Source organism: Pipistrellus kuhlii, unplaced genomic scaffold (assembly GCF_014108245.1).
Source record: "Pipistrellus kuhlii isolate mPipKuh1 unplaced genomic scaffold, mPipKuh1.p scaffold_m20_p_7, whole genome shotgun sequence".
NCBI classification, from domain to species: domain Eukaryota; kingdom Metazoa; phylum Chordata; class Mammalia; order Chiroptera; family Vespertilionidae; genus Pipistrellus; species Pipistrellus kuhlii.
This window is the reverse complement of record NW_023425573.1, coordinates 30,901,270-30,928,534: the sequence shown is the minus strand read 5'-3', so window position 1 is coordinate 30,928,534 and position 27,265 is coordinate 30,901,270. Positions and strand designations below refer to the sequence as shown.

General features: G+C 48.8%; 1 protein-coding gene across 9 annotated transcripts; it reads right to left on the bottom strand.

The window, feature by feature from the left end:
• Window positions 1-2: 2 nt before the first annotated feature.
• On the bottom strand, window positions 3-27,209 carry ATG4B (autophagy related 4B cysteine peptidase). Of its 9 annotated transcripts, XM_036422256.1 has the most exons (15): window positions 27,071-27,168; window positions 25,181-25,280; window positions 22,829-22,883; window positions 17,857-17,958; window positions 17,635-17,706; window positions 15,877-15,975; window positions 15,449-15,550; window positions 14,876-14,948; window positions 12,345-12,424; window positions 5,575-5,768; window positions 4,665-4,743; window positions 4,253-4,398; window positions 3,759-3,815; window positions 2,962-3,055; window positions 3-1,506 (listed from the first exon to the last, which is right to left on the bottom strand). In XM_036422256.1, exons 2-15 carry the CDS (start codon window positions 25,205-25,207, stop codon window positions 1,433-1,435), a joined length of 1,254 nt encoding a protein of 417 aa, XP_036278149.1. In that variant the 5' UTR covers window positions 25,208-25,280; window positions 27,071-27,168; the 3' UTR covers window positions 3-1,432. The 9 variants fall into 9 exon arrangements, with proteins under 9 accessions (XP_036278149.1, XP_045431493.1, XP_036278150.1 ...); XM_045575537.1 differs by lacking the exons at window positions 22,829-22,883; window positions 25,181-25,280 and adding an exon at window positions 16,953-17,105 and having other exon boundaries at window positions 27,071-27,209; XM_036422257.1 differs by lacking the exon at window positions 22,829-22,883.
• Window positions 27,210-27,265: the final 56 nt, after the last annotated feature.

The window sequence follows — 27,265 nt, the reverse complement described above, 5'->3', positions numbered from 1 at the left end:
GCTTTGTTTTCTACTGAAACTGTTATTTGCCATGAACTGCAAACTATACTAAGAATGGACAACACTCTTCAGTAAGCCTTCTCAAATCACTAAGACAAAGCTCCCCTTTGGTCAGGTTGTCACCCACTTCCACCGTATGCACCACAGTGGGGGCTGCAGCAAGACCCCCTGGCCCAGCAGACAGGGTGGCACATTTCCAAGATGCAGCAGAAGGAATGGAGACCGCCCAGCCTTCCTCCTTCCCTGGGGAAGGAAGGAGAGACAAGAGCAAATTAACTTATGTCGACGATACTCAGGGGCTGGGTGTTCTCTGCTATCAGGTGGGCTCCCACCCGCTGTCCAAATTGCAGATGCCGAGGGAGCAAGGAAGGCTCCCGGGAAGAAGGAGCCGCTTCCCTGAACTCCCCAGGTGTCTGTTGGCAGGTCCCACGGAGGCTACTCTTCAGGACTCGAAGCCTGCATGGGAGCCATGCTCTCTGGGCCCAGCCAGGGTTCAGGACTGCAGGTGCTGCTGTCAGTCAGATCTGGCAATGTCTCCAAGTGACGTGATGAGCCTGTCTTGCATCATAAGCAGGGCTTCATTCTTTGGCCCCAAACCATCTGAAGCCTTGGTACCGGGAGGGCAGGTCTGTGGTGCCCTTAGCCTCTGCCCGCCAGGTTTGCTGTGCCCCCATGTCCCGCATGGGCCCAAGGATCACAGACCAGGGCAGCTCCACACTCACCCACCACCCATTGCCCACCCAGGGAAAGCCAGTGCAACAAGCAAGCAGCAGCCCGTGGGTATCTCAAAATGCTGGAACCAAAAGGTAAGGAAAGTGAACCCATTTGGGCTCTACCTATAGCTCTTTCCTGGCAAGTCACATGTACAGTCGTCTCTGGTTTGCATCATGCCCCACCTCTCTCCATTTCTCTCTCCAAAGCTGAGAGATGCCAGGTGGTCACTCCTTCTGTCTCCCACTACGCAGCCTGGTAGAGCCATGAGCAGGGCTGCAGGTGAAGGGCATGTAGGCCCAGTCCCAGGGCTTCTCATTTGGTCTTCAGTCTTCTTGGACTCAGAACAGGCCCAACAGAAATGCATGTCTGTGTCGAGTAGCTTCAAACGGGACTTTAATTCCAAAGAAAACCTAGAACTGAGAACCTGAAGGAAGTAGGACGAAGGTGCCGTGAACACTCAAGCCCCGCTGCTGTTCTGCTCCCTGCAATTCCTGGCTCTCCAGCAGCCCAGTGTCTGGGCCGAGCAGTCCCACTCCTGTAGTGAGGCCTTGAGCATAGTGCAGTCCCCCATGGAGGGCAGAGCGGCCGGGACATGGGCGGTGGGCAGGCGGGCAAAATGGATGAAAATGCGGTGGCACCAAGCGCCCTGAGGCCAGACTGGGCTCTCAAAGGCACCCCCAGCAAGGGCCAGTCGAGATGTCCCCCAACTTTAGGATTTTCAAAGGGACAAGATTTCAAAGTCCTCATCTTCTGAGTCAAAGAATCTTTCTAGTCGCTCTACATCAGAAGAATCTAAAAGAAATGAGACAAAACCCCATCAGACACCTGCATGAGTTACTCTGAACGTGAGGGTGAGACAAGCAGCTATGTGTGCACCAACACCTGCTGGCCTGCTTGTGCAGGAGCCCTGCGTCCAACGAGCAAGGGCATTTGCTCAGGTGGCAGGCGGCAAGAGGACCTCAGGACTCTAGCCAGCAGAGGTTGTAGCCTTCAGATCTTAATTGGCTAGGGGTCTCTCTGGCAGGGAAAGGAGCAAGAAAGGGATCTCAGAAACTTACCAGGAGTAGGAGCAGACACATTGCTCACCAGAGCCCAGGGGTACATGACGGGGCTGAGGGCAAGGGCCACCAGTCCCAAGAGGAGTGCCAACCCTGAACCATCTGTCCTGAGTCTCAATGCCAACACTCTGACCCCCATGTGGTTCTGTCAGGCAGCAGGCTCCATCGTCATGGCTCCATTCTCTTCCTCAGTGATCTTCACAGAGATGGACAGGTGGCTCCATCACTATCCTCAATGATTTTCACAGAGACAAGGGTCAGCTGGCTCCATCCTCCTCCTCCTCAGTGATCTTCACGGAAATGGGACAGCTGGCTCCATCCTCCTCAATGATCTTCACAGAAACGGGGGACAGCAGGCTCCATCATCTTTGTCCTCAGTGACCTTCAATACATAGTTCCACAGGCTCATCGCAGTCCTCACATTGGTCTTCCCGGAAACAGATGGAGGTGTGAACTGGATGTGCTCACAGCCTCAATGCCAAGTCTCCGTTTTCTGTGTGCCACATGCTCAGTACAGTTGGAGGGAGTTGAGGGTCTGTTCGAGGGAGAAGGCCCCTGGGCACAGAATCATGGAGTAGTGGGACGCAAAGCCTGCCTGCAGCCATGGTCAAACAGAGCAGGACTGACTCACACGATGGATTGCATGGAGAGCTCAAATCATTACAAAAAGCCCAGCATATTCTGGATCATACAGAACCCAGAACCTGTGAGGAACACTCCCAGATCCATGTGCACAGGGCCAGATGACTGCATGTGGGGTAAAGATGAGGGCCAGACTGCTGCTGCTACACTCGGCGAGAGGAGGGGGATACTCAGCAGTGTCTCTGGTCCCTTGTTGCACATATAAATCACCAAGTGACTGAATCTAGGGTTCATAGAAATCTTGTTATTGATTTTTTAAAAGGTAGATTAATTGATTGGTTGTTCCACTTATTTATGCATTCATTGGTTGATTTTTATATGTGCCCTGACTGGAGTGGATCAAACTCGCAACCTTGGTCTATTGGGACGATGCTCTAACCAACTAAACTACCTGGCCAGGGCCCACACAAATCTTGAAGGTCAAAAGTAATGGGACCTGGGGAAAAGCTAGGAGGGGAGGACAGGAGCATCACACAGAACATATCCGAGCAACAAAAAGACAGCACCCATGTCCACTTGAGATGTGGCCCTGTGGTCTCGGACTCACCTAAGGACAGGTTCAGGACATCAGGGCAGGCCAGGTGGGAAGGCTGCTGCTCCACCAGCTCAAACATGGGCAGGGCACCTCCAAGCAGTGACAACTGTTAGCAAGACACAGCCATTAGAGGCAGTGTACGGGGGCATAGTATCTCCCCCATCCCATCCCCCCGGCCCCCGCTCCCCAATCACCACTGTGATCAGGGGAACACTGACAAGAGCAGACTGAGACTCTTAACCCTTGGCTGAGATGGGAATCCAACAAGGTGCCTGCCTACCCATCCTATGGAAACAGCCCTGGAGGCAAAAACCCTATCCCAACACTCTTGTCAGCATGAGGCTGATGAACACGAGGCTTTAGAAACCCCATTCTAAAGTTCCCAAACAATGTCAGCCCCCCATCCTCTAATCACAATGAGACGATGCCAGAAGCAGCAACCATACGAGGGCCACAGGACGCTTCACAGTGGCGCACGGGTGGAGGAATGAGGAATAACTAGGGAAGCGGGTGACGAGCCAGAAACCCAACCACACAGACAGCGGAGTTGCTACCAACCCCCTTTGAAAATGCGCACGCGCGTACACACACACACACACACATTTGTTTATTTCTGAGAGGAAGGGAGAAGGAGAGAGAAAAATATCAATGATGAGAGGAAAATCATTGATCGGCTGCCTCCTGCACAGCCCCCATTGGGGACCAAGCCTGAAAGCCAGGCATGTGTCCTGACCAGAAATTAAACTGTGACCTCCTGGTTCACAGGGTGACGATTAACCATGGAGCCACACCCGCCATGCACTACCAACCTTTTTTACTTGCTGGCACCAGTCATTGAAGTCATCCTCAGTCTTACAGAAAAAGCCCTGAAAGGAAAAACAATGGTAAGCAGAAAGCAGCATAAGTGGGCACCAGGTTGAACTTGGCCACATAAGAGGCCAGATTTCCATTCCCAGTGCCACTGCAGGGACCCTGGGGCACCTCCCACCATCCTCACTTCTCTAGCCTCTGCCCCTCTCCATGGTCTCCATCCATGTCTTGACTCTTTGCCCTCTGCCCTGACTGTCCCAGATCATGCAGATTTTGTGTGATTTTTAAGGCCTTAGAATGAAGCAGGTATAATTACATGGCAGAGCATAGAGTCTCTTCCCCTATAACCCTGAACAGGGGCTAGGCTGGTGGGTTTGAGACTTGGCCTCAACCTGCATCTCCTAAGTGGCTCAGCAGCAAAGGCCACGCAGGACCCAAGTGCCCATAAGCTCCCACATTCACAGGGGACAATGGGATGGAGTAGGGAACGTACCACAGCAATGGATGGGTCTAACTCCCCGATGCTCATCCTGCTCGGGGGGTGCTGGCAGTGGAAACTTTCATCTGGGATCAAGAAGCTGTCAGTGAACTCCACTGCTGGCTGTGTTGTGTGGGGGTCCAGGTAGATGAGCTCCTTACCTGGCAAGACAACATCAAAGTCAGCACAGAGGGAGCCAGCGGGGGTCCTATTTCAGACCTGCCACACCACAACCATCGAATGGATGAGCCAAGTTGGGAAAGACAGCAGGTAGATGGGGTGGGGTCATGCTGCTTTTCTACTGGTGGCCCTGGGTCAAGCCACCTCTAGGTGTGGGGGGCCAGCACTGTTCCACGGGACTGCCCTAAAGATCACTCCCCCTCATCATCCGGCCAACTGGGGCATCACACGGAACCCCCCAACTCACCCACATAGCCGATGAAGTAGTGGGCACTGTTGGGCTTCCCTCCAATTACTCCGAGGGACTGAGGCATCATGAAACAGCCCTGCAAAAGGGAGGAAAGGTGGGTTGCTGAGCAGGTGCAAGCAGGAGGCCCACACCCCTGAACAGGAGGCCCAAGGAGGATAATGAACCTCCAAGAGCTTAGTCAGGAAGGAGTTCAAGAAACACGTGCTTGCCGAAACCGGTTTTGCTCAGTGGATAGAACGTCGGCCTGCGGACTGAAGGGTCCCAGGTTCGATTCCGGTCAAGGGCATGTACCTTGGTTGTGGGCATATCCGCAGTGGGAGGTGTGCAGGAGGCAGCTGATCGATGTTTCTCTCTCATCGATGTTTCTAACTATCCCTCCCCTTTCTTCTCTGTAAAAAAATAAAAAAATATATATATATTTTAAAAATCAGTAAACTATTAAAAAAAATTCCTCTCTAAGAAACTTCACTGAGTATGGTCCTCCTGACTTCAGGATCCTGGTGACACACCCTGATTTAAAAAAAAAAAAAAGAAAGAAAGAAAGAAACACGTGCTGTGGCTCAGGAGCTCGGTGCCGGGGACGGGCCTGAGGAAGGTGAACATGCGGGCCCCAGGAGGAGGGCAGGCACGAGTCAGCGGGTGTCAAAAAAAGGCACCCAGGCATGTAGAGGAGACCTGCATACCAAGGCTGGGTGGAGACCGGAGGCCACGGGGACCACCAAGTAAGTAGGAGGAGCCAGGCTAGGGAAGAGCACAGGCGCCACTGGGAAGGGCAGCCGGGCTGGTCACAGGGAGGTCAGAGGGCCGGAGGATAGGGCCAAGATGGTGACACAGAAGGGTTTTAATGCAAAACAGTATTTCAATCCCCCCACTGGTCCGTGAGAAGACAGGTCCAACATAGACTCACCTTCAGTGTCTCCACGTAGGCCTCATTGATGTCTGTGAGCCCCAGGCGCAGGGGGATGAGAAGCACCAGGGGTCTCCACAGTGATGACCTGTTGGTGACCTCGGCTCCCACAGGGAGTCCATTACAGTGCCCTTCAGAATCTGCAGGAAACGCAGTGGCCTCCGCACATGGAAGGCTGCTCCTGCATAACCTTCCTGAAAAATGGAGATGTGCTCTTATGGGCTAAGTAGGTACAAGTTCATCCAAAAGAAACAGGTATGTAAACAGAATACAAAACACAACTCAAACTTGAGAAATAAAGTGTAAGACTAACCCTGCTGCACACAGAGAAAAAAAAAAAAACCTAACATTTTCTGTGTTCAATTAAACTTTTTTTTAAAATATATTTTTATTGATTTTTTACAGAGAGGAAGGGAGAGAGATAGAGAGCCAGAAACGTCGATGAGAGAGAAACACCGACCAGCTGCCACTTGCACACCCTCTACCGGGGATGTGCCCATAACCAACGTACATGCCCCTGACTGGAATCGAACCTGGGACCTTTCAGTCCGCAGACCGACGCTCTACCGTTGAGCCAAACCGGTTTCGGCTCAAACATTTTTATTGTGAAATAAAGCATAAACAGAAAATAGTGCAAGAACACATCTGTGTACACCTTAAGAGAGTCACCCTTAAACAGGCACCATTAGCCAGCAGCCTGGCCAACAGAGCACTGACCAGGTCCCCAAACTTCTGTGACCCCATCCCCAGCAAGAACAACAAGGAACAACTACTCTCCTTTTAAACGTTTAGGCAACTTCTAAGTGCACCAGCCAACTTTCAACAAATACATGAATGAGGAGGTTTGGTGGCAAGAAGAGACAGCAGCTCTAGCCTGCAGGCACAGAGCTCCAATTTTTGGAATTTCCAAGCCAGTTTGGCTCAGCAGATAAAGCACTGGCCCGCAGACTGAAGGGTCCTGGGTTTGATTCCTGGTCAAAGACATGTACCTCAGTTGCAGGCTCAATCCCCAACATCCTTTTTCACCCTGCGGGAGGCAACCAATTGACATGTTTCTCTCACATAGATGTTTCTCTCTCTGTCTCCCGCTCCCTTCCACTCCCTCTAAAAAGTCAATGAAAATATATTGAGTATTAACAACAACAAAAAGAAACAGATAATCCAGTGGCCTTGAGCACACCCAGCACTCTTAGGGGTGTCGAACTCAATCAGAGAAGGGGCCAAAATCTAAAATCCAGCCTAAATCGCGGGCCGAATGGTTTACTGAACAGTCATAAACTGTCATTGTGATGGAAACGCAGCAGAGTGCAGTGATGACAGCGCGGTGCGGGCCACATTGCAAGGCCTGGCGGGACGGATTTGGCCCGCAGGCCTTGTGTTTGACACATGTGGTTTAGTTTCTAAACACCTTTCCTGCTGAAAGGAACCAGGATCTAGTTAATGCCAGAAAGGGGATGACAGGAACCAACAAAAGACAGAACCACCTGCAGGGGTGCCCACCAATCAAATCCGGGACAATGATTGATATTCAAAATGGACAACACATTGAATTAAAAAACAGTCCATGAATGTACTGACCCTAAAAGTTCTTCAAATATAAATAAGGTGGTGGAGAGAAGAAAAGAGGGCTCTTTCCCAGAATGCCAACCAACCTGGGAGGAAAGACTGACTGCCTTAGAGAAATCACCATGTATTATTCCCAGACCACCCATTAGTCACAGGGAAAGACTGCCCTCACCAGGTGACCAGGAAGTATCACTGACCAGGAGCAGCCTCCTGCTGTGATGCTGGGACACAGCCACCAGGTAGTGCTCTTGGTCAAGATGTTTAGTCCGAATGTAACAGTGAGGAAACAATAGATGGAGTGTGGGAAATTCTACTGAGCTGGCCTTCAAAAACATCAATGCTGTGAAGAACAAGGAGGGGGGGAGTACTTTCTGGATTAAGAGTCTGAAACGGCCTGGCTCCAGGATCACAGGAGGTTCCAAAGGTTGACAGGGAGGCCAGCAGTTGGGAAGCAGCAGCTCATCTGTGAAGTACCTACTAGCAAAGGACTGGTATCCAAAGTAAATGGTTGGAAAAAAGAAAAGACTGGGAGTGAGATTTTTCTTTTTTTTGGAGGCAGAGGAGATTTTATCTTTCTTCTTTAACTCTGGCTAAATTTTCTGTGATTTTAAGAAATATAAACTTGGCCTGCTGGTACATCTCACTGCAGGCACAGTGCTCTGACCTTAGGAATTTCCTAAATGACTAGAGCAAACTGGTGTTTTGTCATGTTAACGAGACTTGTGAAATTCCAAGGGTGGGGGCTGCCACGGGAACGGGGAACGAACCCAGATCAAGGCTGAACTTTCCAGAGAGGAGCTGAAGGGAGCTCCATCAGCAAGGAGCAATGACTTCATCTGTGTAATGCAGCCTCCATAAACACCCAGGAGGGGGTTCAGAGAGATTCTGGATTGGTGGACCAGTAGAGATGCTGGGAGAGTGGCACCTGGAGAGGGCAGGGAAGCTCCTCCATCTTGCTGTTCTTGATTCATATCCTTTCAAATAAACTCATGATCTATAACATGTCTCTCTGAGTTTTTTGAGCCGCTATAGCAAATAATCCAACCGAGGGGGTGGTGGAAACCTCCAACTTATAGTGTTGGTCAGAAGCATCGGTGACACCTGGACTTGAGATACTGGCCTCTTAGGTGAGGGGGAAGAGGTACAATCTTGGAAGACTGAGGCCTTAACTTGTGGGGTCTGACACCACCTCCAGGTAGATGGTGTCAGAACTGGGATGAATTGTAGGAAACTCAGTTGGTGTCAATTGCTTGGTGGGTGGGTGATACATATCAGAACCAGTGTATCTTAGCTTCTAATTTCTAAACAGAGATCTCCTGATTTCTTCCCCTCCCCCTTGCAGTAGTTGTCTGGTGATCTGCATGTTGTTCAAAAGGGCCAGTTCAGGAAGTTATTAGTTCTACCCTTTCTTCCTTAAAATCATCAATCACTGCATTTGGTGTCATCATACCACTCTTTGGGGGTTTCTTCCGACAATTTTGTTCTTTTCCAACTTAATTTTCACTTTTTATTCTCTGAACACCAGTATGAAGATGCAGAATTCTGCTATGTAGTCTGTTAACTTTGACCCAAAAGCTAAGATAGAGGTTTAAACTTCAAGGTAGTAGAGTTTTGTTTTTTTCCCTATTTATTCTGCATTAGTTTATATAAACGTTTAAAAGAGGTATGCTCTATTACCAGAACCTAGTCTTTGACACATATCTGTTATACTCTTACTGTTATGGTTTTCTGTAACTTAGCTTTTATTTATTTGACCTGACATGGTCTCTGTATTAGCATAAGTTTTACTTCCCTGCGTTTGAGATTATGCTTTGTGATGAGAACATTCTCTTGCTGATTTGATTTCTAATACCAGAACACCAGACACATGAATTGGCTCAGGATGGGGCAGAGCCTATCACAGCTGCACCCTGGGACTTAGAGCCTACCTGTGGCCTGTTATGTCATAAGTATCCTGTTAATAAATGGGTTTTCCTTTGTCTCTGCAACCCATTTATAGTTTTCTAGTGCTCTCCTAACATTTTTTAATCTTTTTAAGTCCTGTTTTTTGTCTTTTGATCAATGACAACTAAACAATATATATTTGCCTTCCTGACCTCCTGAACCCAGGTCTTTCAGAATTCTGAACATTTTCTGATGTTTGGTGGCAGGAAGATGAGGCTGTAATACCAGTGAACAGCCTTTCTTCTCAAGATTATTATTTAGACGCTTATAAAAGTTTCTCTTCATTTTTGCAATTTGGAAATGTCACCAGAAGCATGCATATTTTCCATATTCTTTTTTTTTCTTTTTCTTTTTTTACAGAGAGGAAGAGAGAGGGATAGAGAGTTAGAAACATCGATGAGAGAGAATCATCGATTAGCTGCCTCTTACACACCCCCTACTGGGGATGTGCCCGCAACCAAGGTATGTGCCCTTGACCGGAATCGAACCCGGGACCTTTCAGTCCGCAGGCCGACGCTCTATCCATTGAGCCAAACCGGTTTCGGCATGATTTTAAAAATTTGAAGTTAACTCTAAAGTCTCAACTCTTTTTTTTTTAAAAATGTATTGATTTTTAGAGAGAGAAGAAGGGAGAGGGATAGAGAAATAGAAATATCGATGAGAGAGGAACATCATCGATCGGCTGCCTCCTACACACCCCTTACAGGGGATCAAGCCTGCAACCCGGGCATGTGCCATGGCCAGGAATCGAACCAGCAACTTCTTGGTTCCTAGATTGAGACTCAACTGCTAAGCCACACCAGCCAGGCTAAAGGCTCAACTCTTCTTCCAGCTCCAATTCCTTTACTCTCACCCTGTCCTTCTCTGCTGCCATTCCAACCTATTTCTATTTTGCTCTATTTCTATTTCTGCCATCGGATTATCTGCCCCACAGCTTTCTGACTATTCTCGTATTAATCGGTTTTCTCCTATGTCACCTGTAATCACTGCCATGTTTTCCAATCTATTTCTCCCTCAGTTCCATGACTTCCACAATCCACTGTGCTTACAAAGGTGTGACTCTTACCAACTTTAACACAGTCAGGGCCTGTTCTGGATGTCCCAGTGGGCCATCAGGGAGTGGGTGGGCAGGGAAACCTCAGGAACAAAGTGTCCCCTAACCTGACACATTTCCCAAAAATTCTGAGCAGGAACATTGTAAGCAACCTCTATCACTTGGAGAGGGGCTTATGAGATTTCTGACATCAATGGGCTTTTCTTAGAAACTGGGCACTTTGTTTTTCCACTTTCTGCTTTGCTGAACCCAAGCCTCCCTCCCCAGCCTGCTACCCTGGGTGACTCAGCAACGTACCAGGAAAGCAGCTGACCTGTCTCTATGAAGCCTGAGCTCTCAAAGCCCAAAGGAATCAGGATGAGCCATTAGAATCACCTCCCCACACCCCGCACCTCATTACACTGAGTGTTCAGTCTCAGTGTTCTTGTTGGTTGTGTTCTGATGCTCTTCTTCCTAAATTTGGGTACACATCCTCCACTTGTTCCTGTGCTGTGCACTCATAACTCCTGACCAAAAGAAGGGGAGGATGAAGCAGTGAGACTAGGCCCTGAACTTGGCCAAGTGGCCACACACGTAACACTTGAGAGCCTGTTAACAATGCAGGTCAGACTCTGCCCAGAACCAGATCCACAAGCTCCTGGGATAAGCCTGGGTTCACATCTCATCACAGTTTCAGCTCGGCTGCTCTGAATGACCAAGACTCCCAGAAGAGACTGGAGAGGGCCCTCACAGCATCACCCCCTCTCCCAAAGACAGATGGGGGTTCTGGAAAGCCACTTGTCCCCCGTCTCTTCCTGGCCACTGTCCTAGAGCAACCAGTCTGTAGCCAGAAGCCAGGGGTTGGACCAGTGACTGGGTTAGACCCTGAGGAAGGTAAAGAACAATCCCCCAAAAGAAATTAAGGTGTAATGGAGCGCTGAGCAGCCAGACAATAAGTTATAACTGGGCACTATTTCTCCACTTTCTGCTTTGCTGAACCCAAACTTCCCTACCCATTTTCACTGACAGGAGAAAATGCTTATGATCCTATGTATTTTTAAAAACAAATAAACAAACATCCCACCAGAACCAATTATGCTTACATGTCAATATGAGCTATTTCTGAGAGGTAAAATCAAGTGATCCCCCCACTCTTCTTTGCACATTTCCTAAGTTTTCAATGTCTCAGAAAAATTTCAGGAAATGGAATATGGAGAAAAGGGAGGAGGAACTATACACCCTTCTGCTATGGTTCAAAGTTCATCACCTCTCAGGGGAACAGAACTATTAAGGGATGAGGTATTTGCCAGAGTGTTCAGAGCTACAGAAACCAGTGTTGCTTTTTATTAATAAGTCACACCCCCGGCTCCCCAATCCTATGTTGACAGTGTCCCGGAATGGGCACATTGCCTGGCAGGGAAGCAATACCCCTGTGAGCTGATAGGAACACTTGTGAACATGCTCTAGACCGGCAGTCATGTGTGCAAGACCTGCTTCTAAACATCCACTTTGACCTGCAAATCTACATACTTGAAAGAATATAGCTCAAAGTGCTCTCTCATTCATAAAATTGGATTCAAGGCAACAATCTACATGTGGAACTTCAATAAAATTGGGGTTGAGGCTGCTTTGGGAAATTCATTGAGGAATCAGTACTGCTGAGAGAAAACTTAAGTAGGCCTTAAATAAAACAGAGCCCTATCAGCTTGGGTGCATAATAAAATGTAAACCGTGAAGTCAAAACTCGCTCATGACAAGCTATTTGCTAAACTGAGAACTCCTTCTGCTCTAGTCCAAACTTGTGTGCGCCTGATTCTGATTCCCGAGAATCCTCCCAGAAAGGGGCGGAGCTATGTCCCTGCTTTGTGTTACATCTAGGCCTGAGAGGGTGGAGTTAGAAAATCAGTTGTTCCAGCCTTCCTTGGCGGTGCATTATGCACATGAACACCTGCACAAATGCAGCTTAACCCAGCACACCTTAATGGCACAAAAGCCACGGGGGTCCTAAGTAACCCAGCTCTAGAGAAAATCCAGACCCTACTCCTTAGCCTGGTCTTCTCTGTAAGGAAACTTGGGGTCCCCTGGCCTCTGTTTAGGATGTCTAGCTACTGTGCAGGACTCATAGTCACCACCCTCAGGCGAGGCCCCCGTTTGCCCGGGAGGAATAAGTGCTCAGCTACTGCTAGCCAAGACCCGTCAGTCCCAACCCTGCTTTGTTGTCACTTACTGATATCCTCCATCACCACCGTGTTGTCCATTGCTATGTGGACAGCCAGGGCGCTCCATGTGTCGAAGATAGCAAGTTTCCTATCAGAAAGGGGGAGGACACGCCAGTAAGCTTTCATAATTCAAAGATGGTTCAGCTCTGCAGGACACTAAGGGAACAGTGTTTCTCACAGGAGAAAAGCCAAGACTCAGAGATGTCAGTGCCACAGGCATGAATAAAGCTGAAGCCAGAACCTGTTTCTTCCTCCCAGGGTCCAGCGCTCCTTCCATGACCCCCAGCTGCCCTTTGCAGAGAGGAAGTTCCTGCACAGGAGCTTCTTAGCGATGTCATGTCCTGACCTAGTTGCCATGTGGAGGTGGGAACTAGATCATGAGCCAGGAGTCAGATACTGCAGGCTTTGCCAGCCCTGCTCCCTTCAATTCCACCCCAGATGTGCTGAGCTGAGGTTCCCGAATGTAAATGACTGAGGAATGGTGGCCACAGGATTCTGGCTCTGGAATTAATGCAGACTGCCACCAGAAGTATAATGGGGGTGTGGGAGGCATCTGACTTACTCTCAAGTGCAGTGGAGGCGGGCTCCCATGTGAGAGGACCTAATGGGTCTGGGGACACAGGTGGAGGGTTGGGGTATAGGGCTGTCCACACAGAGTCCCTCTTGGGGGAAAGGCCAGATAGGAATCCAAGAGAGCACCTGCAGTTGCTGCACCAGCCACCTTGCTCCAGTGCCGAGGGCCAGGAGCTGTGCTGAGGAAGCAATGACATGTGAGACAAAGCCCCTAGAGAGGCTGACACAGGGGGGGAGGGGACAGCAAGAAAGACGTAATCCTATGAGGTAGTAAGTGCCCTAAAAAACAAAGCAGGGCCCGGAGGGGCACGACCAGTTCAGTGCAGGAAGGCCCTGATGCAAAGGTTACAGCATGTGCAAAGAGCCTGAGGTGGTGTGTCCTCTGAGAAGCAAAAAGTGCCATGTGCCAGGGAGGAGCACAGGGCAGCCAGGCATGCACCTGCAGCTTTCCTGCATTCACTGGGAAGCCTGGGATGTGCTGAGCAGAGGAGGGATGGGTGGCTGACTTATAAATGTGAAGATGACTTCTGCTGTTATTTGAAAAGAGACTCCAGAATGGCAGAGAGAAGAAAGACCAACAAGAAGGCAAGAACCAGGGCTTGGACCAGAGTGCAGACAGTGAAGCAAGACACACTGGTCAGTTAGGGCACGCTGGATGGGTGTCTTGAGAGAAAGAGCCAAGTATAATCTCAGTATCTGGCCTGAGTGCCAGGAAGGAGGGTTGCCCTCAGTGAAAGAGAAGCAGGCAGGGTAGGAGAAGGTTCAGCTTAGGGTTCTGGCTGTTAGATCAACATGTCCCTTGGACATCTAAGATGCTGAGTGAACATCTTGATAGGACAGATTAGCACTGGGGGCTGTGACTCTGGGAGTTGAGTATGAGCAGACAACAGCAAAAGCAAAAGCTGGGTATGGACAGTGCAGAGAAGCATCTATAGTCCTGAGACAAGGCCTGCAGTACTTACAGGTGGGGAGGGCTAGCAACAGATTCCGAGGCAGCCAGAGAGACAGAAGAACTAGAGAGCATGGCTCTGCGGCCTGGATTTCGAAAGACAGCAAGTGCCTAGGCTAAGGGCTGCTTGCTGATGGCTAGTAGGAGCAGAAACTCGGCCTTCAGACATGACAGGCTGATGGTAACCTCGATTGGGGTGTTTCAAGGCAGCAGAGGGAAGGAAGGTGTCAGTGAGTAGTACAAGACAGAAAGAACTCACAGACCATGCAGGCCAACCACGCAAATAAACTACACTTTCAAGTCATGCAGCACTGGGCCCAGGACTTTAAAGGACTGTGGGAGGGCTAAGTGATCCAGAGGCCTGGATAAGGAGATGGAGAGACAATGTCAGGCTTGGGGGACCAGCTGGAAGTTGGACATGTAAGAAAAGAAAGTGTCCTGGAAGATCCCAAGGAACCTGCAGAGGACAGTTGGATAGAGACGGCAATCATCCATCATGTGGAGGAAATAAAAGGGCAATTCCAAGAAGTCACATAGGGATGCCTGTGGGAGCCTTCCATGGGGGCAGAGAGCAGGACGGCAGACAGCGAGGCAAGAGGTACACGGGAGGCCAAGGTTGGAGACAGGTTTCAAGGAAGGAGGGAGACAGTCAGAACAGAGGCAGAGCCCCACAGAGCCTGTATGGAGGGTCGCCTTCTCACTACAGTGCTGTCATTCCCGATCAGTTCCAACTTCCCTGACCATCAGACCACTGTGATGGATGGATCCACCACTAGACACAGAACGAAGGCCCACACTAATGGGTGCAATCTGAATGAAGGTAATTATTCCTTTAGAAAACAAAATTCAACACCACATGATGGTCACCTCTGAGGACTCCTCAAGGCTTTGAAGAGTTAAGAGACCACTTATGTCCTTTAGTAACAGGCCTCAGGAGAGTCTGGACATCCCAGGTACATCTATGCATGCCATGTTCCCCAAAGAAATGATATGGGAGGGATGGAGCTTGGTACATACTTGAGAACCTGGGCGACTGTGTTGGGCCCGTACCACTGGCCAATAGACTTGCCCTCGCCAACTCCCATTTGCGCTGCAGGAAACAGATCTGATTAGTGACACACACTTATCAACCACCACTATCCCTCCCCCACCTCTTAGAAAAGGCTGGTCCTGGAGGCATATGGCTGAGGAACACTTTATGGGAAGGCTGGACAAGCAAGCCCAAACCTGCCTCCAGCATAAGCTGATGGACACCAGTGTGCTTTATCCAAAACAGATAAATGTCTCAAGGTTTGTCCTTCACTATGAGCCAGGATTCCAGTCCTTCAATGAGGAGCAGGATTAAGGAGTAAAATGACCCCCTGAGTTTAGAGTTGTGTTTTTACTTCCTTCTACAATGATAGCATGATGCTCAGAAGTTGAACTTGCTTAAAACACAGGAGCATTTGGACTCTCTCACTGAATCTAATTTTCACAGATGCTGTGACGAGCAACCTAGCCCTGCAGTGGTGACAAGCTTCACGCCGTACACGCCACAATACAACAAAGCTCTTGAGAACCCCAAGACATGGGCACCCTGCTCCCACCCACCTATTTGGTGAATAGAGTAGTAACTGTCCTTCCTGTCGATGAATGCGTTGAGGACGTGGAAGTAGCTGTCCGGCTGCCTCTTCCGCTGTGTCCACCTCCAATCTAATGGAGACAGGTCCAGAAGTGAGTTTTACCAAAATGTGAGAAAGAAGCCTTTATGTTATGCAACACTGAAGACACAGATGGTATCCAAACCACTTTGAACCTTTCTAAGATTCCAAAAATGCCAACCCATTAACACAAATCCATACAGAAAACAATGGTTTCAGGGGTTTAAAGAGAATTCTGAAGACAAACATTTATCAGGATTCTTTAGTCATTTTTTAAAAATCAATGAAAATCAGTGGGTCATTACTGAAGAAGCCCCTGAATCCTCATCTGTGTTTACACAACTGCTCCCATAGTTCTTGCTTCCCCAGGTGACTCACCTCGGCCCAAGTGCCGGCACAGCAGGGCCTGCGCGAAGATCATCTGCCCACAGCGGAGCATGCAGCCCCAGCCCGTGTCCGAGGTGGGGCCGGTCCCCCCTGTGGTGGCGTAGAAAGAAGAGCCTCCAGTCAGGCCACTCTACACTGAAGGAGTCAGCACCATCTCGGCAACACACACAACCCAGAACGTGGTCATGCCGAGGACCCACTGCTGGGGAGTGAAATGTCCAACAACCCTCTCAAATGGGCAAAATATATGAACAAGTCTCAGAGGACAAATGTCTGGAAAACACGAGGATACACTGTGCCCATGAGTCATCAGTACCCAGTCAGTAGACAGTGGAGTAGGAAGGTGGTCGGTGCTGGGAGGGGACAGGTTTCAGAGTCAGCCCTGAAGACAAAGGTGCCATGGGCCCACCCACCTCCCGTATATTCACAGGTGCGCAGATTATGACATTGGGCACGTGGTATCACGTACAGTGAGACAGGCCCCGACATACAGGAAATGCCCTGATGTACTAACCATCAGTAAGGCCTGGGATGGCTGGCACTAAACAAGCAGACTCTGGAGCCAGACCATGTGGGCTGCAGTCTCACCTCTGAGCCGCATCAACCCTGCCAGGCACACAGGGACAAAGCCCACCTCTTGGGTGAGATCAGAGAAGGTACTCAGCATGGTACCTGTCTCTCCCCACTCCACCTCCTATACCACAAGCTATGTCAAGGGGCAAAGGGAGGAAACACCACACTGGCCTTCAGAAGTTGGCGACAGCCCAACTCCTCATCAACGACTGTGTCAAACAGCATAAGGCTCCTCTCTAGCCTGTCCTCTTTCCCTGTGTTCAGACATCTCATCTGCAGAACAGCACTGTCCACACAGCACGCCTCAATTGGCAAGTGGGCAACTGTACCTCCTGTAACCAGGGCCAAGCAAAACAGCCTCAGAGCAGGTGTGCAACCAGAACAGAGCGCACCTGACAAATCACATCATTAAGTATTAACCTGTGGGGACAATGGCCTCATTTCCCCACATTTCAGTGTCCCAATGTCAAGCACTGTGGCTATTTTACACCCACCTCACTTCTGAAGAACAGAAGAAACCACATATTGGAGATAAACCAAATCAAGACTAGGCATTGAGGAGGTGTAGCCTTCTGGCCCCGAACCTCTGGTCAAAGGTCTTCTGACTGGCAAAGGCCAGGCCAAGCTGGTCCCCAACTTTTGTCCGCCTCCAGAGCACAATGATGCAGAATAATTTTTAATGAAACATACTTTAATAGCATGGAAAAACCTGTCCCATCCACCCTGCTCTTCAGTTCTCCCACATCTATGTGTAGAACGTACTAGAGAAGATACTGGGTACAGAACAACCACCTCCAGCCACCCTGGACCTACAGCCCTGACCCAGAACAAGACTCAAATATATAATCTAACCACAGCCTCTACAGAATTCGCTCCTTTACAGTGCACTGTCTTGTCCATTTTCATTGCTGATTGGGACTCCTTATCCTGACTTTAAGCCCCAGTAACATATGGTAACTTACGGTTGGAAACCACTGTTGGAAGTCCTGGATTTGGAACCTAGTTCTGCCACAACTCGGGGCAAGACTCACCAGCTCACTATCCTCTAGTTGCCATGCGGATTAACACAAAGTGATAAGTACTAGGCATATCCAAGTCAACCTAATTATCAATCTGTTTTCCACCTTCTAAAATGTGCACATTGCATCACCACACATTGTGACAGGCAGTACTTACCAATGGCTGGGAAATTCTTCCTGTATGTAAACCAGAGTCTGGACGCCACATCAGATAAGATCTCGTCCTTTTCTAAAGAACGTTTAAAAGAAGAAAACACACGCACACGCAGAGGTGTAAGTACTAAGTCACAAGTTAGAGTTAGCAGATAACTATTATTACCACAAAAAGGATTTGGAGATTGAGCATTAAAAGCACAGTGGGCTCCAACACAGCACATACCTGTGAAGACGCTGTATTTTCTACCCAATATCCAAACAGGCTCCGAGGTCTCTGGGAAATCTTCAAACTCAGCAAATCGAAGAGTGTCATAGGTCAGAGTAGCTATTGAAACCAAAGGTACACAATAATCAGCTGTGTGGGGACATGTGGGGACGAGGCGGTGGGACCTGCCACCCCACTTCCTGAGCCTTTCAGATTCAAAGCCAGAGTCAGTGCCTGCAGAAAGGAGGGTAAGAGATCCACTGGGGGCCAGGCCCAGGGGAGAGAAGGTAAAAACAAAACAAAAACAAAGCCTCCTGGTCTAACATGTTAAGCGCCCAGTCACCGGTGACTGACACTAGACTTTCCATCCGAAAGAGAAAACAGGCTGAGTGCTTAATGTGTTAAACACTTGTTTAAGACTTAAAATGTTTAAAACCTAAAGGACAAAGGTAAAATGAAGCCACACATTTATCTTTGTGTGCAAGTGAGGCCAGACTGACAGACGGTAGAAAAAGCTTTCAGGGCCATCCCAGGCTCAGCAGACGTCGCCTGGAAGCACGTGCCTAGGAGCCATGTTGAAGGCAGATGCGCCAGGGACAATAAACCAGAGCCCTCCCAGATGACTGGAAGTTCTAGTCCACCGCAGGTTTCTTGGTGAGGAGCAGTTAGCTCTAGGGGAGCAGGCTGTAAACTCCTGGGTGGGACACTAGGCTCCAGAGAAGTGGAGAGAAAAGTCCCCTAAAGCCCCAGGTGCCAAGAGACCTGGAGATCAAGGCCTAGAGCCTACTTTCATTTTGACGATACCAGATGGGCACAACCACCAGCTTCCACCGGCAATGCCCCACTTCCTAAGGAGGTCACTGTGTGCAGAGCACGGTCTACCCACTGAACTTACAAGACCTGACCCCTTCTTATTCTGTGTTGCTTTCATAAGAAACAAGACAGGCCCAAGGTCCCTCCTGTCCACAGAACCATGGCTGAGGAAACGCTGCCTCCGCACAGGTCCCCATACCTGCAATGCCAGGTGTGCGCAGTGTACTCCGGGTGTCCCATCTTTGCAGCTGCTTTTCAGAGAACCCTGAACTCACAACTCTCACCTGCTGCCTCTCAAGCTCTCACAGGGCTCAGTCATCACATCCTTCACCTGCAACTTCACAGAAGTCTTTGGGAAATTAATGTTGAGTGAATTTCTCCTATATCTTTATTTTTTGACAATAGCTCCACCTTTTGGTAAAAATGACATATGCTATTTAAAAAAAATAAAAATAAAAAAATACTACAAAATCATCTGCAGGCATAGCCAGTGTGATTCAGTTGGTTGGGAGGGTCATTCCATACACCACCAGAAGGTGACAGGCTCAATTCTCAGTCCCAGGTTGCAGGTTCAGTCCCAGGTTGGGTATGTGTGGGAGGCAAGAGATCAATGTTTTTCTCTCTAAAATCAATTTTTTAAATGTAAAAAGAAAAAAGAAAAAAAAGAAGTAATCTGCAGCCTCACACCCAGAAATGACTGTTCTTCCAGAAGTCTTTCTGTAAAGACCCTTGAATGAGGCCACAGCACACCTGTGGCTTCCTCATCTTATTCTTCTCAACAAGACGGTCAGTACCCTGAGTCACAACTCCACCAGTGTCTTGTGTCTCACTGTTGAGGGGCCATAATGGACTCCCGCCTCCTATGAGTACACCCTTTAAAGCCATCACCTCAGGCATCTTTCTCTATTGTACACCACCCCCAGAGGGCTGGCTCTGGTGCCTACTGGCCAATCACAGGCTGCAGGTTCTGAGGGCATTTATGTGACCTCTCAGGGTGGAAATTTCCTCACCATAAGATGAGGAAGGGACCCTTCCCAGAAAGTGCTCAGGAGGCTCCAAGGTCGGCAGTGTCAACAGGAACAAGAACTGCAAGCTTGCCCAGCCGGTGTGGCTCAGTGGCGGAGCACTGACCTATGAACCAGGAGGTCACGATTCGATTCCCAGTCAGAGCACATGCCCAGGTTGCGGGCTCGATCCCCAGAAGGGGGCATGTGGGATGATTCTCTCTCATTACTGATGTTTCTCTCCTTTCCTCTCTGAAATCAATAATAATAAGAAGAAGAACTGTAGGCTCAAAGGCAAGCATTTTGCCACACTAGAACCTAAACCGATGAGCAGCTAAGTCCTCCCCACAGGGCCAGGAAAGCAGCACACTGAGCCATCAGATTCATAGCCACAGAAGGCTAGTGTGCATGACATAAAGAGTTCTCTGGCCCTATCCAGTTTGGCTCAGTGGATAGAGCGTTGGTCTGCAGATGGAAGGGTCCTGGGTTCAAGTCCAGTCAAGGGCAGGTACTTAGGTTGCAGGCTCCTCCCTAGCCCTGGCCCTGGTCTTTTCAAGGAACTGGAAACATCATGTCTCTGCTCTCTAACCCACCTCTGTACTTTAGCAACCACTGTCTTCTGTGACCTCCAGGCCTTTACCGGTATGTACACTCAAACCCAGTTTACTCTCAAGGAAAAAGGATGCCAAGACACCTGTCTGATTTCCATAGACTGTAATTCTCATCCTATTGGAGCTGGGACATTCTACTGATGTTTGAGGCCTCCCAGGGCAGCAGCAGTGAACTAAAGATGCTTGCACCTCCTAAAATGCTGGAGAACTCTAAACTTCAGGCAAGTAGCTCTACTGTGATGGTGGCACACGTGCAAGGACCATGATAACTATCGCTAAGTCTGTAGTATCACTCTAGACACTGAGACACTCCTCAGACACCTAGCTTCCCATATGAAGAAAGTGATGATAAGGAGGGAAAGGCTCATTTTGAAAGGGGGGTGACAAGGCCTGGGGCAGCTCTAAAGTTGAGGGGTTTCATCACTGTAGTAGCAAAATGCAAAGCAGGCACATTTCTTAGGTTTATGAGCAACTTTATAGGCAACGAAGCCAACTTCAGAGGGAGAGTACGAGAGGTGCTTTATTAAAACACACCCACCAAGTTTCCTACCATAACTAAGAAAATTATGGGTTGTGTGGCCTCACATTCTTTACTGCCAAATGCCAGGGAAGAGCCAAGACCTTTCAGGCAATAAACTACCAGGAGGCAACCCCAGCTCTCGCCAGCTAAGCAGGAGCCACTCAGCAACAGCACCCATATCTGTGGGGTCCCCTTGCACTTCACTGCTCTTCCTGACTATGCAAACACTCAGGCCTCTGTCCCCCCGCCCCCACAATTGAACATGTGTGTCACGTCTGCCTCTAGAGTTAGACATTCATGTATCTCATTGCATGTACTTTCCTCATGACAGGGACCATCAGGACAAAACCTGTGGATATGGTCCCCCAGTGCAGACAGAAGCATGGACACCTTAACCAGTCTTGTCACCCCCAAAAGTCAGTGACCTTCCTGTGCCTCAGCTGTTTTTCTCCCCAGTAAAATGAGTTCCTTAAGGCTCATGTGAGGAAAAACAAGTTAGTAAGAGTGAAAAGCTGTGACCTGTGCTGGGCAACAGTAAACACGTGGGCCCTCTGGGACTCCCCTGAAATGGATGAGACAGAGATGACAGCCTGTGACCAAACTGAGCTGCAACACCTCATACAATATAAGCAGGAAACCCACCCAACATGTGAATTATTTCACTATCACTGAATCTAGATAATCACAATCACTGAATCTAGATAATACACAATCCTCACACAGAAGGACAGGAGCAGAAGCCAGCTGTCTGTGCCACTGCACAAGCTCGTTCCAATATCTGCAAGCTTTCACTCTGGAAAACGAGTGTGAAGAGCCCCAGGACCAGCAGCAATTTCACCCAGAAAAGCAAGTGAAGCACTTCTCATCCTTGAGCAGCCACCAGAAAGTCTTAACTGGTGTTGATGGTGGCTCTGATTGTCTCACTTGCACTGGAAGATAGGACCAGCCTGTTCTGCCTGACACCTGAAATGCCACAGGTCGGGCACTCTGCACAAAAGAAGCACCTAGCCCCCCAAGCTCCTGGATCTTCTGAATCAGACTTTCTAATGGAAAAAGGAGAAATTTTCTAAGTAACATTTACTTCTAATGCTCAACTTCCTAATTTATATGAACATTTGCTTTGTTTTTGGTACTTAATACATTTTTATTGATTTCAGAGAGGAAGGGAGAGATAGAAACATCAATGATGAAAGAGAATCATTGATTGGCTGCCTCCTGCATGCCCCCTACTGGGGTTTGAGCCTACAACCCAGGCACATGCCCTTGACCAGAAGCCACAGGCTGACACTCTATCCACTGAGTCAAATCCGCTAGGGCTAAAGATTTGTTTTTGAAGAGGACCAGACAACTTGCTAGCTATGGGACACATAACTTCTCTAAGCCTCCGTCTCCTTGGCCATGAAATGAGACAAAGCCGTCAACTCAGTGGGGACAACACAGACGGGTGCACAGCCCCCAGCAATGGTTTTGAGCACCTCCATTTCTACTGTATTATTTCAGGACTCATGATGACTCTGCTTTCAGACAGGCCAGCAGCCACCTGCCTCCCTGAGATGGCCCCCTCATCTCAATTCTCAGCGGCATTATGTCACCTGTCTTTCTGCACAATGTCATATTATTATTATTTTTTAAAATATATTTTTATTGATTTTTTACAGAGAGGAAGGGAGAGAGATAGAGAGCCAGAAACATCGATGAAAGAGAAACATCGACCAGCTGCCTCTTGCACACCCCCCATCCGGGATGTGCCCGCAACCAATGTACATGCCCCTGACCGGAATCGAACCCGGGACCTTTCAGTCCGCAGACCGACGCGCTACCACTGAGCCAAACCAGTTTCGGCCAATGTCATATTATTTATGAAGCAGTCCCATACCTCCCAAGTTAAAAGGACTCCCACCTCGAAAAGAAAAGCCGGTCTCCAGACTTCCCCGTTTTGACTTTAATGTGAAGTAAGATGGCTTACAGGAGAAGCCAGATGGAGAGGCATCGTCCACCTTATGAAAGAGGCCCTTTGAAAAGGACTTTCCCCAGGTGGTCACCTGGGACCCAGACGCCTGATTTTCCACATCTTCCCTGGGATATCCCTGAGCACACCCGTAACAGGATGCAGAAAGCCCTTTAATAACATGGTATTATAATTCCATGTGAAAAAAGCTTCAATTTAATATTATTAATCTTATAGAAAAATAGGAAATTGTGCTCAAGGAATATAACTAACTTCCGCACTTAGCACCAATCATATTCAGATTCAATCAGGGAAAACCACAAGACATTTCACCATTAGATTTCTTTGACAGCTTATCAGGTTTCAATATTTCCCCAAAATACTGATGTATTCTGAAAGATTCTCCTTTATAAATAAAATCAAGTGAAGGGGAGTATGTTTGCAAGTATTTTTAAAAATATATATTTTATTGATTTTTTACAGAGAGGAAGGGAGAGGGATAGAAACTTAGAAACATCGATAAGAGAGTAACATCGATCAGCTGCCTCCTGCACACCCCCCACTGGGAATGTGCCCGCAACCCAGGTACATGCCCTTGATCGGAATCTAACCTGGGACCCTTGAGTCCGCAGGCCGACGTTCTATCCATTAAGCCAAAATGATCTCGGCAGTATTTTTTTTTAATCCGAAATACTTTATATGAAGATGCTGGTGGTTCAGTTCTGAATGAAATGATGAAGGGAGGGAGGGCTTAGAAGGGAGGGAAGGAAGAGAAGGAATGGAAGGGAAGGGATGGGACAGAACTGGGAACTTATCACCACCAGAAAACTGGAAAGCACTGCTTCAGTGAACACAGGGGACAGAATGTCCACATTAACCTCACTTGCCCTGCGGGAGCAGTCCTCTCACTCAGACACCTTACACCAACAGACTGGACCTGTACTATACACAAGCTCTACAACTGAAATTCTTCTTTAAAAAAAAAAAATGCAGCTTAATTTTTTTGTCCTTTAACTAAAACTGAGTGTGGGATTTTTAAAAATATATATTTTATTGATTTTTTACAGAGAGGAGGAGAGAAGGATAGAGAGTTAGAAACATCGATGAGAGAGAAACATCAATCAGCTGCTGGGGTTGTGCCTACAACCCTTCAGTCCACAGGCCGATGCTCTATCCACTGAGCCAAACCAGTTTCGTCTACAAATGAAATTCTTAAAGCACAGGAATGTGCACATTGTTAATTCAAGTTGTTCTTCAATTACCAGTCATGTACATGCCAGACACAATATAAAGCCCTGGAGATGCAAGTATAAGAGTGCTCTGTCTTCATAGAATGGACAGTGCAGCCATTTAGTATGTTTTTGTTTTTTTAAAACTGATTTCAGAGAGAGGAAGGGAGAGAGAGAGACGGAAACATCAAAGATAAGAATCAATGATCAGCTTTCTCCTGCACACCCCCTATTGGGGATGGAGCCTGCAATCCTGGCATGTGCCCTGACCAGGATTCGAATTGTGACCTCCTAACTCATGGGTTGACACTCAACTACGGAGCCACACCAGCCAGGCCAGTGTGGCCATTTAAATGCTGGGCCTGGCAGTTCCCTGAACCAGGAGTGTTTCGATGGTCAGTGCTGGAGGTCAGTGAAGAAGACAGTCAGCCTGGTACCTTCTGGACTCTAAGCACCCGCAGTCCTGGGCCGACCCCTCCGTGGCTCCTCCTCTTTTCACCCACACTCAAACCCTCAGTGACCTCAGAGGGGCCTTCCACACACCTGTGCCTCTAGATCAGGTCTACTGCCTCAGCTCTAGGCCCATGGATCCAATGTTCCCCAGACATCACAATATAAATGTCTGATGGTATCTCATGTACATGTCAACATGTACAACACTGACTCCCAAGCGTTCCCTACCAGGCAGGATATCCCCAAGTGTTCCCCATCTAGTTTCTGAGCTCAGGCCATACATACTGCGTCACCATCTTAACTCCTTCCTCTCCATCTCCACCGCCAACTACTGCCTATCTGTACACAGCCCTTACCGTTTCAACCTTCAATACACCAGAATTTAGCCTCCTCTCCTGACGCTGACCCAGACTCCCAGGTCTCTCGCCTGGCTTACTGAGAGAGCCTTCTAACTGGTCTCCTGTTGCAGCTCTGTCCCTCTGCAGCATAGTCTCAACAGAGCAGCCAGAGTGAATCTGCTCCAGTCTGGTTACTCCTCTCAAACCCTCCAGAGCGTCACCATATCCTTCAGGATAAGCATATGCCCAAGTCCTCACCATGACCCAGCGAGGCCCCATGCTTGAACCCAAGTCACCTCTCTGCCTCCAGCTTCTGGTTCTCTTAGCCAACTCACTGTATACCCTGGACACACTGGCCTACGTGCTGCTCCTTGCATGCCACCTGCCCTTCCTTCTCCACTGCTTCTGGGTCTTGGTCAAACTTACCTCTGCAGTGAGACCTTCCCTGGCCATCCTGGCTCCAACTCCAACCCCCCTGCTTGGCCCACATCACTCTTCCACATGACCCATGCCACTGGTGTCACGTCTGGAATGTGAGGAGAGCATGGTTATCATCTATTTGATTCACTTCTCTAATCCCAGGGTCCAGAACAATGCCCAACACAAACCTTCTGCACAATAATAAATGTGGTTTACTGAATGTTATGACTGTGAAAACAAGTAGGAATCCCAGAACACTTGATAAAGGAAGGCAGACTCTGTAAGGACAGAAGGATCAGGGGAAGGTGGGCCATTAATCACCCCTAAAAGGATGTAAGCGTCAGGTCAGAAGAAAACTCCCACCACACCCTACAACCGTCACATACGTTTTTATCAGCATCAACACAGGCCTTCAAAGGCAAACACTTTGCCAGCTTTGAAGCAGCCTTGAGTTTTTCATTAGGGTATCATCACGTGCCTACTCCTAACTTTATAATTTAAAAAAAAAAATCCTCACTAGAGGATATGTTTATTGATTTCAGAGAGATAGGAAGGGAGGGAGAGAAACATTGATGAGAGAGAAACACTGACCACTTGCCCTCCCTCCCCTGCACTTGCCCTAATGGGGGATCAAAACTTTTTTTTTTTTTTGTATATGGGACAATGCTCCAAGCAATTGATATACACCGGCCAGGATGGCTACTCCCAACTTTAACATGATGGTTTTCACATTTTAGGTAATATGACCATTAACTGTTTTCCACCTAAACCAACTCTCTCATATGACTGACTGCTCCATATGTAAATATGGAGCAGTACTAACTTAAAGTAGACAAGTAATTCTATTCCTTCTCTACCCCTTGCCGCAGCTAATAGCACAACAGTGTCCGGTACCTTTTTGTTTGTAATGAACTTGGCAAAAAATGTGTGGCTAACAGGCTCCTTTGGGAGTCAGGGCTACTGTTTCCTCCAGCCACCCAGCATTTAAGTGAGGAAATGCCACAAATCATTGAAATACTGGCAGTTTCCAAACGGAGACTTCAGTAAATATATGTTATAGCTGCCAGGAAAAGAAAAACGAAGCAGAGACAATGGGATAGGAGGAATCAACCCAGATGAAAGTCTTCCTTTATTGGGGGCGAGGGGTAGCATTCCCTACAGAAGTGAAAGAATTAAAACTGTGGAATGAAAAAGAGCGTCCAGGTAAAAATGCTTTCAAGGCTACTGGACAACGATACAAAAAAAAAAAATGCCTTGTCAGAAAAATTTAAGCTGCAGAAGCACCGTGGGCTAGGCGGGTGTACATACACCCTTCCACCCCACTTTGCCCTAGGCCCCCAAGAAGTTATGCTATAAAAGATGACTTCAGTTTCTATTTTAAATCACAGAAAAAGTAATCTGTTGGTTACTTTAAAAATTAAAAACCCAAACAAGGTGTCCGTGCTGTGAGTGTTGAGCATGTTTCTTGCCTCCAGCCCACCAACATAACTTTACAGAAGTTAAACAGTTTCCACTTCGTTAACTCCTAGGAGGGCAGAGGCAAGAGCTTCCCACGACCGCCGTTTCAGGACCAAACACCGCCCAAGCCCCTAGCGATGCCCGACCCCTCCCTCCCGCCCCGGGCGCCGCACTGCCCCTTCTCGTCCGAGCCGGCCCAGGGCCTGCCAGGCCGGTCACCGGGTGCTGCAGGCAGATTGGAGAAGCGCCGAGACCCGCAAACACCGGACTGTCAGATCCCAGCCGGCCTTCCCACAGACGACGCCCCGCCCGCTCCTCCCGGGGCCGCACCCCGCCCACCCGCCTCCGCGCGCCCAGGCCGCGCCGGGAGACTCCCCAGCAGCCGAGGGGCCAGGAGAGCGCCGTGCGCGGGTCCCCAACGCCCCAGCAGGTTCTTACCTGCGTCCATCTTCCTTCTCCGGCCGCCGACTGAACACCGCGTCGGTCCTACGGGTCCGCAGCCCGACGCGACGGGCCGCCGCCGGGGCCAATCCGGGGCGCGGGCGGAGCCGGAAGTGCGGGCGGATGTGCATTGGTTGCCATCTTGACGTACGGAGGAGTCAAGCACGGAGGTTCCTACTCGTGCGCTCCGCA

Excerpts from the sequence above, each read along its gene's own strand:
- ATG4B (XM_045575533.1), bottom strand. Across the intron at positions 4,744-5,574 it reads CCTACGTGGAGACACTGAAG|GGCTGTTTCATGATGCCTCA; the intron begins GTGAGTCTATGT and ends TCCCTTTTGCAG. Across the intron at positions 4,399-4,664 it reads CTACTTCATCGGCTATGTGG|GTAAGGAGCTCATCTACCTG; the intron begins GTGAGTTGGGGG and ends TTGTCTTGCCAG.